This window comes from Elgaria multicarinata, chromosome 7 (genome assembly GCF_023053635.1).
Source record: "Elgaria multicarinata webbii isolate HBS135686 ecotype San Diego chromosome 7, rElgMul1.1.pri, whole genome shotgun sequence".
Taxonomy (NCBI): Eukaryota; Metazoa; Chordata; class Lepidosauria; order Squamata; family Anguidae; genus Elgaria; species Elgaria multicarinata.
Genome location: NC_086177.1, coordinates 22840344 through 22853795, shown reverse-complemented (window position 1 = coordinate 22853795; position 13452 = coordinate 22840344). Strand labels below are relative to the sequence as shown.

The following is a 13452-nucleotide window of genomic DNA, read 5'->3' as shown; positions in this document are numbered from 1 at the left end:
TGTGTATTTATTACTGTTATCTCTACAGTGACACAGAATGGGTGCCAACATCTATGAAATGGAATTCAGGTGTATATCAACAAATCACATGCTGATTGGGGAATGCTGGGAGTTATAGGCCTTTTTCCCCTGTCTGAACATGCATATAAGATTGCACCCTTAGTATATTTTGGCGGGACTAGCTTCAATAAATAGTGTCCTCCAAAGATTCCCTCCTTCCCCCAGGCTAGCTTCAATGAGCAGTGTTCTCAATATGTAAAAAGAGAACAATTTAAGATGCTAGATCTAGACCAATGATGCAATATCCTATGCATGTTTAGACGGTAATAAAAGTCCAACAACCAAGCATACCCCAGCCAGCATCCCTAAGTGGGGCATGCAGGACTTTTTGCTGTATTAACATGTATTGAATTGCACCTTAAGCTAGCTGAATTTAAGATCCAGTGAAATCACTGGGAAAAGTTAGTCATGACTTAAGACTTAAGTCACATTAATTTCAATGGGAATTAAGTGCAACTAATTTAGTCTGGAAGTAGCCCAAGGAGTATTTTCCTTCATCTTCTTCACATTTAACTAGGGCTGAGTGAAAAAGTCATAATTTGTTTCTTATGAAGAACTGTTGTGCAATTAGAATAATAATCAAATACAATCTGTTTATGAGATGCTTTGTGCCTCCCCCACCACCAACACAAAAATATCTTTTCTGCTGCTGTGGTCATGATTCATTGCTGAGATTCTTAGATAAAATAACATGGATCTATTCACTGATACACTGTTATCCAAGATACTGTTTGCCTTTTGTGCAGGTTCTCTAGAGAGGAGTTCGAACCACTCAAAACATGGGTGAGATATTAAACAAAGGTCACTAAAAATCATAAAATGTTAAAGTATTTTTCAATCTGAGTAATTTTGGCTCAGCCCTGCATCCAAAGCGTTTCTAGCTTTCAGGCTTATGGGACCCAGAAGCCCATATTCTGGAGAAATATCCACCTCACATTTCAAGTTGGATAAGCAAACACAATCAGCATATGTTATGCTGTATAGCTTGTATTATATTGTACATGATGCAGACATAACTAAATTAATTCTCTTCTGTGATTTCTGATTGAAGGACATATCTTTTGCTTTAGCCCTGTGTCTACATCCACATTTTTGTTTGTTACTGTTACAAGCGGAATTCTATTAGATTACACTTAATGGGATCCACAGTTTCTTATGCCTCAAATAAACTGGGAAATCCAGTTCACACACAACCTTATTAAAAGTGTTATTTACCACGCTATGCTTTGATTTGTCAATAGGAATGCTAGCCTAGTATAGTCCTGGTGTGAGATAATCAATATGCATATTTATTTTTAAATAGCCCCATGAGAGTATGGATTCACTGAGAACACTATCCATTAAACTACACAATCTTCTTTAATAACAAGGGGATTTACGGATTTAAGCTAACAACAGAAGAGTTCCCTGGTTGAAATAGCAACACGCTGAAGAGTATGGTAGTAGTAAACACATTATTTACAGCTTATTAAATATCAAACCTCTAATAATAATTTATATCTATGACTGCAGCACCATTGTTATATTAGGCAAAATTGTTAGGGGGAGACAGGGTTTAAGTTGAAAATGAAATAAACAAAGATAGTACTTGTGTATTACAATAACTATATGTATATTACATCCCAAGATAATATTTGACTCAACATTATTAGCCAAACGCTCCCACTACAATTATCAAACCCCAATGCTCTAATTTAATTATGTTTAATTGTACTAGGTATCAAAAGTTTGTCAAACCCAAGGCTATTTTAATGGGCAATTCAGGCAGTACTTTAAAGACATAGCTAGCAGCTACATCTTTCTTCCATTTTTACTCTATAGTAGAGCAGGTAGCTTGATCCCAATTGGGACCCTTGTGTAGGGGTAGGCCCAGTCCAAATGGGGGTACACCTGCAATTGGCATTGCAAAATAGTAATCCACAAATCAAAAGGGATCAATAGTTTTGCACAAAAAAATCAACTATAAGACCCCTCAACTCAAGACTGGACATAGAACGTGTGCATGTATAATGGATTCCTGAAGTGATGGAATGGACTGTCCCCATTTCAGACTACAGGTGTGTAAGAGGGGGGGGGAGGAGAGAGGGAGGAAGGATTAAAGACCATTACTCCTATGCAAGAGTCCAAATCTGGCTTGTGCCCCCTGCCTGTACTTAAAGTAGAAATGAATGTCTGTCCCCCCACCCAATGTAACTGAATTAAAGAAAGTTACCTATTTTTTAATGAGCAATCATCTTTATGTAGATCATGGGTGGGTTGGATCCAGACTTAGTCATCCATAGAGTAGACCAATGAAATCAATGGCACAAGCTAAGACTCTTTGGCCCTCTTCAGATAACATGCTAAATCATGATGGTTAAGTGTTTTGAGCTAAACATTATAGCTTAGTGTGTCGTGTGAACTATTCCTAACCATGGTGGCTACATAACCACAGTTTAAGCATGCGTAATAACCACTGCTGCAAAAGGGTTAGCAGCCTAACCATGGCTTAGTGTGATGTCTGAACAGGCCCACTGAAATCTATTCTAAACATGACCAGGGCTAGATCTACACCAAGCAGGATATGACACTTTAAAAACAGTTTGAAAACCATATATGGAGTGTGTCCTGGGTCACAACTGTTGTCACTACTATTATAAAACATTTTAAAGCAGTACTGTAGATCCTGCCTAAGTTTGGATTAACTAAATTTGGACTAAGATGCAGTTTCCAAGTGGTGCTTTGAGGTATGCTGGGAAGCTTATCAGGAATCTCTCAGTGAGAAGGTCATTAACTGCAGATGATCTTCTTGGAAAGATAGTTGGCCCACAAAGGCCAATATTCACTTGCAAGGTCAGCTGCAGGAAAATGTTGAGTGTATCTAGGTTCAGATTACATTTTCATTCACACTTGTTAACACACTGGATTTGCATATGACCTAGAATCCTTGGCAAAGCATCAGCTTTTTGTGGGGGGAGATGTTTTACATGAATCAAAATAGGAATGTTCTCTGATGACAGAAAAATCTGAAAACCAATCTGGCAAAACCTCAAGTTGTGTATTTATTCAGATTTTTGTTTTAAAAGGTTCTTAAAAGTCACCTAAATTTTTATCCAATTCACAGGTCACTTGAAAGCGGAACACGACAATAATATTTGCGAAGGATTCTTCTGGCTAAAGCAAGCGGAGCACAGCCACCTTTTTGCAGAAGGCACAAATGATGAGAACTTGCTACTGCTTGTCATTTCTAATCTGGACTTGTATATTTCACGAGGTTCCCACTTCACCGTCACCAAAAAGGACTAACATGTATTTGCAAGCTGAAAGGATACTGGGGCTGTCTAAAGATCATGGGAAAGCATTGCATCGAACGAAGCGAGGATGGATGTGGAATCAATTTTTTTTATTGGAGGAGTACACTGGTCCGGATACTCAGTATGTTGGCAAGGTAAGCACTGTGATCCAAAGACTATTTGATGAGATGACAGGATCCTTGAATAAATATAATACATGCAAATTCTCTCAGCAGCAGCACTGAAGCAAGGCAGATTGAGTGCAGCTTTCTGCTGGGAACAAAAAGGTTTTAGCACTAATAGTTTGCAATGGTGGACAGAAAAGTGATCTCCAAATGTTTTGAAATTCCATTCCTGACCATTGGCCATGATGGCAAGGACGTCTGGGAGTTGAAGTCTAAAACATCTGGGAATCTACCTTCAGTTCATCCCTAATTTAAGGAATGCTTTAGTAGAGGGAGAATGCTTCCCTGATACCAGGCTGCATATTTGGAGGAGAGCATTATTCTTCTAGCCATTTTAATTAATGTATTTATTTACTATACTTTTAAACCACCCAATAATCTAAGTTTTCTGGACAGTGTACAATTCAGAGTTATTTGTAATCTAAGTACTTTTGTTTATTTTTAGTTTCTTTGCACCTTGCAATTTATTTATTTATTTATTTATTACATTTTTGTACCATCCAATAGCCAAAGCTCTAGGGGCGGTTCACAAAAATTAAAACCATAATGAAACAACCAACAGTCTAAAAATACAAATACAAAATACAGTATAAAAAGCACAACCAGGATAAAACCATGCAGCAGAAATTGATATAAGATTAAAATACAGAGTAAGAACAGTAAAATTTAAATTTAAGTTAAAATTAAGTGTTAAAATACTGAGAGAATAAAAAGGTCTTCAGCTGGCGACAAAAGGAGTACAGTGTAGGTGCCTGGCAGACCTCTCTGGGGAGCTCATTCCACAGCCGGGGTGCTACAGCGGAGAAGGCCCTGCTCCTAGTATTGAAAGTTGCATAGTTTGCCTGTAGGTACCAGCATTTATCCACATGAATGTTATGTATAGAGAGAGTACTTAACAAGAATGTAAGTTCAACTACGACCAAAATATTATGGGATGAGAACTAATCGAATCTGCACCCAAATCAAAAGACAGATATATAAGATGTTAATACAGTTCCCACATAAACATTTTTCCTAAGAGCGCAAAGTGGTTTAGATAAAATGTTGCAACAGTTCTGTAAAATAGGCTAGTATTCCTACCCCCATGACACAGATGAGGGGCTGAAGTAACATAGTGACTTCATGGCTGAAGGAAGGTTAATATTTATTTAGGAAATTGATAGCCCACCTTCCTCCTAAAATAACTGTTAAAAGAGGTTTAAAAAAATTAAACTGTTCAAAAATACAATGTGTTTTTTCTATGTTCCGAATCAAGTGGTTATCTGATTATTATTATGGTTATTATTATTATTATGAGAGAGAGAGAGAGAGAGAGAGAGAGAGAGAGAGAGAGAGAGAGAGAGAGAGAATGAATACCTTTTCTGGGTTTTTTTTAAAAAAATTGAATATAGGTTAAATTAGGTATATAATTGATATTTGACTAAAAATCACTTTTTGTTAGAGGTAATATTTTACAAATATTGGATATCAGATTTTATACTGTTAAATACTAACCTGTTGTTACACTTATAATGTTTCTTTTTTTGTTTTGTGTGCTTGGTTTTGCAGTAAAAACGAATAAAAAATAAAAATAAAATCAATTATACAAATCTAATAAATAACTCTTCTAAAATACATTAAAGACTTCAGCTAAACTCCAATAAAACAGTTGCAGTAGGACTAGAATCACAGTGTTAAAAGGATTTTGCTTGGCACCAAAAAGATAGAAATGATAGTGACGGGTGAATTTGCCTGGGAAGAGAATTTCACAAGTAGGACACAGTCACAGGATCCACCGAGAGCTAAGCAGTGAAAGCCCTGTCAGTTTCACTTTCTCCCACATTTGATTTCAGCCCCCCACCCCAAATCTCAAGTTCGTACCATTCCATTTATGGAGAAATTTGCAAATTAAACAAAAGCATTGATAAGTGTGTGTGTGTGTGTGTGTGTTTATGTATATGTATGTGTATATATATATATATATATATATATATATATATATATATATATGTGTGTGTGTGTGTGTGTGTGTGTGTTTATGTATATGTATATATATATATATATATATATATATATATATCTATCTCCAAACAAACCCTCATCCATACCAAAGCACAACAGTATTTACACTGGGCCTGTTCAGATGACACACTAAGCTATGGTTAGACCACTAACCCTTTTGCAGCAAATGGTTCATGACCATGTGGTTATGTAGCCACCATAGCAAAGAATGGTTCACATGACACACCAAGGGCATGGCTAGTTGGGGCGATATCCCGGGGATCACCCCGGGATCGTCCTTGTGCATCCACATGATGTACAGGAGATCCCGGGAGCAGGAAGGGATGATTCCTCCCTTTCCCTAGGATATTGCCCTACCCTTTAATCCCGACTTTGCCCGTGGTCCCAGGATGATGTCAAGACTGTGGGATGTGTGGCATCCCGTTTTCATCCCAGCTCCTCATGAGTAACCAGGAACTGGGCATAGGGTGCGGAGCTCCTCAGGAGCTCCGTGCCCATCAGGGTGGGGTGGGGGGAGCAGAGTTTTTCTTTAAAAAACCCTGACATTTTGTGCAGGAGCTCTTCTGCACTCTTCTTCAATTAAACAGTTTTAAAAATGGTGGCCGCGATATCCTCTTCCTCCAGGGACGTCATGCGCTGCATGTAGACTAAGGGGGAGGATCTCGTGATCATCATATCGCGAGATCATCCCCCTCCACCCTCCCTCATCTAGCCATGCCCTAAGTCATGGTTCACATGACACACTAAGCCATCATTTGTAGCTCAAAATGCTTAAGCACCATGCCTTAGTGTGTCGTCTGAACAGGGTCATTGTGAGCAGAGCTAAACGTCTCACTAAATACACAACTGCTGCTGAATATGTCAACCTGTGTGTCTTGCTCCTCCCATGCCCTATGTAATGTCTCACAGAATTTACTAGCATGACGATGGCATGACACTCCATTCTACCCCACCTACAGCAGCACATAAGGAACAGGTCACGACAGAGACAAGTTTTGCAGCAGTCACACATATTTAGAGTAACATCTAATTAGGTCCCCAGCGACTATCGTGAGATATTAAAAGGCAAGGCAAGGCATGGCAACTATCATGGTGGTATGTTATATGCCAATAAAAAGCCCTAAACAGGGAGTGGAAAACCTGTAAGAACGAACTCATACATAACGACTCTGGCAGAACAATCTGGCTGTCTGCTTCAAAGGGGGATGTTTTCCAATGACTTGCCTGTCTCAGTGAGGCTTTGTGCATAGTCACCTTGAAGAGGAAAAGAAACGCTGTCAACAAGCAACTGTCACAATCCTCAAGTCTCCCCTCCCCGCCTTGCATATGTCTGATACGTTTGATCTTGTTCTTTTTCTGACAGTGATTTGCACATTGAACTCTATTGTAAACCTGAAAGACAAGTGCAGCCTGTTCTCAACAATAAAATATTTTATTGGTAGACCTGTCTCTGTGAATGTTAGGGATAGGCTAATGTTTTTATATCTGGTCTGTGTTGCTCTCACATACGTTCACCCATGCTGTCCCTTTTCTGCATTTTAAGAAATCTGCACAAAAAAATTATTTACATATGTAATTAGACACATATTTTTAACATAGTCTCTCATAAAATAAACATTTCTAAATGCATTCGTTTTCAAAAATACACTTGTTTAAACAAAGTTTGATATTTTGACCCAAGAACTGCAACAGAATGTTCAGGAAGTCTGAAAGCCAGGGGATAACTAAGGTGTGATCTGCACATTCGTGCAGGAAGTGTTCTTCAAGTATTACTTGTGTTTGTGTACGTGTGAATGTGTGTCCCAGCTAGGATGAATTCATCATGTTGGCTGGGGCTGATGGGAGTTAAAGTCCAAAACCTCTGGAAGACACCAGGTTGGGGAAGGTGGTGTGCACACATGTGCATTTGTATGTATACAACTAGGTAGACAATAGAAAACTGACTTCTTACTAGATCTTATAAGCATGTTGTTATGATTACATGGACCACTTAAGTACACTGCCACACAATCAAAGAGAGGGTCAAACCCTGATATCAGCTATACTGTTTTGGAGCTAAACTATGTACGACATAACCAGAACCAGAACCTTTAATGTGGGCCTGCCTTCCATTTATATGTAAATTAAGGGATTGTACATATGAATAGTACAAAGAGGCGCAGTGGCCAAATGGTGATGAATGTTCCTCCTGCCAGCCATTCCTCAAGTGATGTTCTCCCAGGTGGATTCTACAACCAGAAGTGAGTCAGGCTGGGAGGAAGGCACCTGGAAGGGTTGTGCAGGGAAAAGCCATCTGCAGGGAGAGGATGGGTCAGAATCCCTGTCACAGCACCCCTTCTGTCTCATCCGTTTTCCTCTTTTTCAGTAGATGGACAGCTATCCACATATCACTAATGGTTTATAAACACTGGAAAACAATTATTATTATTAATAATAATAATAATAATAATAATAATAATAATAATAATAACAACAAATACAACATAAAAACAACCAAGAATCATGTGCCACATTAAAGACTAACACACACACAGAATAAGCTTTCATGGACTATAGTAACAGACTAATGCAGCTAGCCCTCCAGAAAATAACAACAAACATGAAACAAACAATAGATGTGCATTTATTAAAAGTGCTTTGAGTGTTCAAATAGCTTCATCTACCAGTAATCCTTACAAAATCCTATCAACCATCCAGAGAGCTTCAGCTATTGGTTGGTATAAAAATGCAATAAATAAATAATAAATAAATAATAAACTACACCAGCAGTATCACCCCACTGTAGACGGGGGATTAAGATAGAGAGATAGCATCTTTTCTGAGACCACCTAGCGAGTTCATGAAGAGTCTTCCTGGCTGACAATTATATGGCCAGATCTAGGTTTGAAAGCAATCTTGGCAAAGTGCCCACTGATGTGGGTCTTCCTATGCTGGTGGGTCCTTACAGTCTTACCTGGTGGTGGCAGCAGAAACCAACAGCACTGTGATCAGTATGGGGGGTGGCTTGGAACAGCCATTTAAACCTCCCACAATGCCCTGGATTGATGCTATATCAGGAGCAGGTTGGGACATAACAATGGTACCTCTAAGCTATCTAATGCACAAACTTCAGGGCAGGGGTGACTTCAGTCAGCACAAAAGCTGCATACTAGAGAGTGCAGGGCCATTTCAAATGCATTATGTGTGCGGGGATATTTTTATTAATGCTGCAGCTGTCAACACTTTTATTCAACTATCTCAGGAAGCAAGCCTGTTTGACACAGCTTCCAGCATGGTTAAGTCTGAGAGGCTTATCACTTTAAAGAATTATGTTACCCAACTTCATCAGTGCAACTTGATTAGTATTGGAACCAGCCTACAGTGCTATTAAGGATGTTTTATACACAGGAGTAAGCCATCAAAATGATGCCTTACTGATAACAGCTATTTGATTCCTTTGACAGTTTACAAATGGATGTGGGGTTTTTTTCTGTTATAAATTAGCATTTGTGATGGATAAACACTATAGAACACCAGGCGGTAAAATGTCTTTAAAAGCCCCAATTTTCCCAGGGAGGAAACCTACAATCACGTGCCAGACTTAGCAAGTGTGAGAGAGAAATGAAATGTAAATGAATTCATTGAAAGGATTTGTATCAGTCTTCCGGAAAATTAAAAGGCTGGCATGGATCAGTGAATGCCTTTAGGTACAGAAAAACGGAACATCCCTGGTGACAGTAACATCCCTTAGATCATGGGTGGGCAGAAGGTAGATCTCCAGATTTGGCCTAGACATTTTGGACTTCAACTCCCTGCAGCCCCAGCCAGTATAGCCATTGATCAGGAATTCTAGGAATTCCTGCTCTAGATAGTGGCATCCTCCCACCACATGGATACCACTTATCCACGAGCACCACCCATGTACCTGGGAGAATATCTAAATACCTAGCCACATGGGTGGGGGTAGATTCTGTTGTGTGGGTTTTTGCCACTAATAAGCAATCATATAACCATCATGTTTGGACTGTAAATCTTATGCCTTTTTCTTAAAAACCAGCATGGAAACCCTTTCCAGAAAGACAGATTTCCTGCTATCCTCTGTTATTATTTTTGTGGTACTTTTTACACCACAGATCTCATCTACCCACACAGAGACATATTAGAGTTAGGGGGGTCTGCTGAATTTTAGCGAATATTTGAACATCATCCAAAGCCAGTTTTATAACTATTTCATCATTTTACATTCCAGAAAGAAGAAAAAGATATTATTTTTGTTTGAAATAGAAATTCTGGCTTTATAAAATTAATACAAGACAGTCCTTAAACTGTGGGTATTCTCATACTGTGGGTATGAGAATACCCACAGTATTCTCATACTGTGGGTGAATCATAGATAAGAAGGGGTGTCTAACCACCATATCTCAACATGGTATAACCATCTCAACATGGCATAACAAGGGAGATGCCTCTTATCTACCTGTATCCACCTTATGTATCCACTGAGAAATTTCAGAATTATCAATATCTTTGCTGTACTGGAGAGCTCCAAATTCCATGTTTTGAAAGCATCCCTATGTAGATGTAGAGTGTTTCCATATGAGGCATTTATGGTAAACAACACACTGTTATTTACAGGTTCTTTAGATGCCATCACAATCCTCCAGTTCCATGCCTGTTTTGTCAGAGCACTTTCCTGATTTTTTTTTTTTTTAGAATGGAGAAAATGGGGTATTATTTCTGAAAGCTCAGTTTCTACTGGTGTATTTGTGCTATTCTGCTAGAGCACAGCTCCACCTAGAGGTTAGGTAGCAGAAAAGCATAAAGGAAAGGTTCTTTTATTTAGAGCTCAGATTCCAATTCTGTGATGAAAGCAAAAGTAAATAGAGCAATTAACAACCTCATAGCTGGCATGACAAGAATTTCATTTTTCATTCATGGCAGGGGTTAGTGAACCCCCCTGTGTGCCAGAAGATCTGTATATAGAACTGTGACAAGTCATTGGAGCGAATGGGAAATCTTAAAGCTTCTGCATGTGAATGAATTTCTGACATGTGCAGCAATGCCTCTGGATTGGGGCAAATAACATGGTGCCTTCTACTGTGTACTTGAAGCATCATGTATCTGGCAATGTGTTTACTACTAGTACAGGCTGGTGGCTGATTTCAGTGGGACTGTAAATCCATTCTGGGTTTCAGCCAGAACTCTAAAGGATTTATCCGGGGTGCTAAACCATATGTCCAAAAATAGGTCCAGCGCCTTGGATAGCTCAACATTCTGAAAGACAGAATGGATTCACAGCCCCACCGCAATTGGAGCCACCAGCCTCCCCTTGTGTTTACACTGCAAAAGTGAATCCACATAAGTAGCAGTGCTCAAACCAATAGTTTGTAGAGGAAGGGAACTGAAAACTAAGATGGACGTTTCAGCCTTTACGACACAGTTAAAGGACCAGGGTGTTTAATGTGCCCTTGAAAGAGAGTTGTTTGGAGATTTCAAATTTAACTTTCTGAAAGAAAAGGCAAAGGTCTGTTAGCTTTAAATCAATGTCAAATAATATGATAGAAACAGAAAGTAGCAACTCTCCGGAACTTTCTGCCTTCACACTCCACATTTTCTCTCACAGGCTATAATTTTACAAAATGGGCCAAAAGCAGAAACACACAGCTTCAAGGCCTGGCTTGAAAGGATTGGACTTTTAAGTATTTGGACTATGCCATCTCTACATTCATGGCCAATGCTTGACACCACTGCTCTTTCCTTCAAATTTCATGAAACAGTTAAAGACCGCCAAGGGAGCTTCAGCTCTTGGGCGGTATAAAAATTCAACAAATAAATAAATATTGGAACCTATTTCACCTCCAAAACAACAAACACTAGGCTGGTACAAATGCTGCTGCTTAATCAACCAGAAAAAAAATGTAGCTCTTGTAAGGCCATGTACTCGACTGCTGAAAAAACCCAAGGGAGAGAAAGAAACATAATCTCCCATCAGTTCCATTCTAAGTTTTATTCAGGGAACTTTCATATGGGTGCTTCCATTGCTTCTTATTTTCATTTAAACATACATCACATTGTGTATATACTAACCTTTCTCCAATTAGCTGAAGTTGGTATGCATGAAGTAACTCCCATTTTCTCCTCATAACAACCCTGTAATGTAGGTTAGGCTGAGGTACATTAGCAACACCACATTGTCTCGCAAAAAGGGAAACAGGCACAGATTTCTCCCAACAGTAGGACTGTATTGCACTTTCCTGACCCCTGGAAAGTGGAAAGTGGAAACATGAGAAGCTGTACTAGAAACAAAAGGTGCCGTCACGTTGCATGAGTTTGTGCATATCCTTCCAGCAGACAGACTACATTCCGGGGTTATCTATTGAAGCTGGATGGCAGGAAGTTTAGGACAGACAAAAGGAGTGCATAGTTCTCACAGTGCATAGTTAAACTATATGCGATGATGGGTGTGTTATCTCCAGTATTCGAGGCAGTAAGACTATGTGCACCAGTTGGTGTGGAACATGGGTGGGAGGGTGCTGTTGCACCATGTCCTGCCTTGTTGGTCCCTGGCCAATGGCTGGTTGGCCACTGTGTGAACAGAGTGCTGGACTAGATGGAACCTTGGTCTGATCCAGCATGGCACTCCTTATGTTCTTAAATTAAGGTAGCTTTTAAAAAGGGATTAGAGAAATTCATGGAAGGTAAGACTATGAATCACAAGCAGTTTTGAACTTTTGATGGCTGTATGCCTCATGTAAAAAAGCCCTTTACGAGGTTATGTGCAGCATTCTGGTTCTCTCTTCCTCCTTTGCTTTAACACACCACCATTTGTTTTGAAATTGGTTCAGTTTCATAAAGCGATTGTGTGTAAATGACAATATGGTTCCATGACAAAGACTTGCCTTTTGTGATGTTCCGTTTGCATGGTGCAATGCCGACTGAACGATCTATTCTCTATGTGAAAAAAGGCTAAAAATAATAACCATGGCAGCAGCTTTTTCACTGCATTTCCTCTATACCTTCTTGGCATTGCCATGCTTAGTTGTGACAACTAGGGCAAGTTGTCAGCTGCATGTTTAATATACATACATAGTTCAATTGCTAAACAGTTACATTTAGGGTAGGAATATTCATTTTTAAAAAAGTTCTTACTATCCATATGCCACAACATATACATGCATACTGCAATGTTGCATAATCTGGAGTTGCTCTATTACAGCCTTACCCAGCCTGGAAGTCTCCAGCTGTTTTGGACTGTGACCCCCTAGCATCCTTGACCATTGGCCATGCAGACAGGGGGGAATGGGAGTTGTTGTAAACCAAAAGATCTGGAGGACAGTAGGTTGGGGAAGGTTGCTGTGTTAACTTCAACATTCAGTCATGGGAATCTCTGCTAGACAGCTTACGTAAGTTGTTGTAGCCAAGGCTATTGCAAAAACATAATTCCAAGATTTTAGTGGCGTACATGTTAAATCTGAATTGCATATGTGTGTGAGAGCCAGTGTGGTGTAGTGGTTAGGGCATTGGGCTGGGTCTTGGGAGATCCAGGTTCCAGTCCCTGCTCAGCCATGAAGTTCTCTTGGTGACTTTGGGCCAGTCACTGGCTCAGACTGGTATGCAGCATCTTCAGCTTAAATTGAGGTTCTGATTTGGGAGGGTTTCAGGGACATAGATATTTACTATACCCACATATATAAGACATACAGGGCATATTTAACCCTTCCTATATTCTGGCTATACTCCAATGACTTTGAGAATGTTTACACACTCTTGCAAAGTGAAAGGATCAGCTCTACATGACCATTCCAGATACTCCCACCTACAGGAGGAGACAGACCTTGAGATTTAGCCAAGGCTTATCTAAAGATATTGCTTTTAGTTTCTCAGTTCTTGAACAAATAGCTGACTCTGACAAGGAGAAGCAGAAGCATAACTAACCACTAAAAGCAAAAGGCCCT

At 39.5% G+C, this 13452-nt stretch overlaps 1 protein-coding gene across 4 annotated transcripts in view; it reads left to right on the top strand.

Moving 5' to 3' along the window:
• Positions 1–3201: 3201 nt before the first annotated feature.
• The window catches only part of LOC134401045 (cadherin-9), a 114644-nt gene continuing 104393 nt past the window's right edge, over positions 3202–13452 (top strand). For all 4 annotated transcript variants that reach the window (XM_063129750.1, XM_063129749.1, XM_063129748.1 and 1 more), the window contains exon 1: positions 3202–3487. In XM_063129750.1, the coding sequence (XP_062985820.1) occupies positions 3257–3487 (231 nt within the window). In that variant the 5' untranslated portion in view covers positions 3202–3256. The remainder of the gene's footprint in view (positions 3488–13452) is intronic.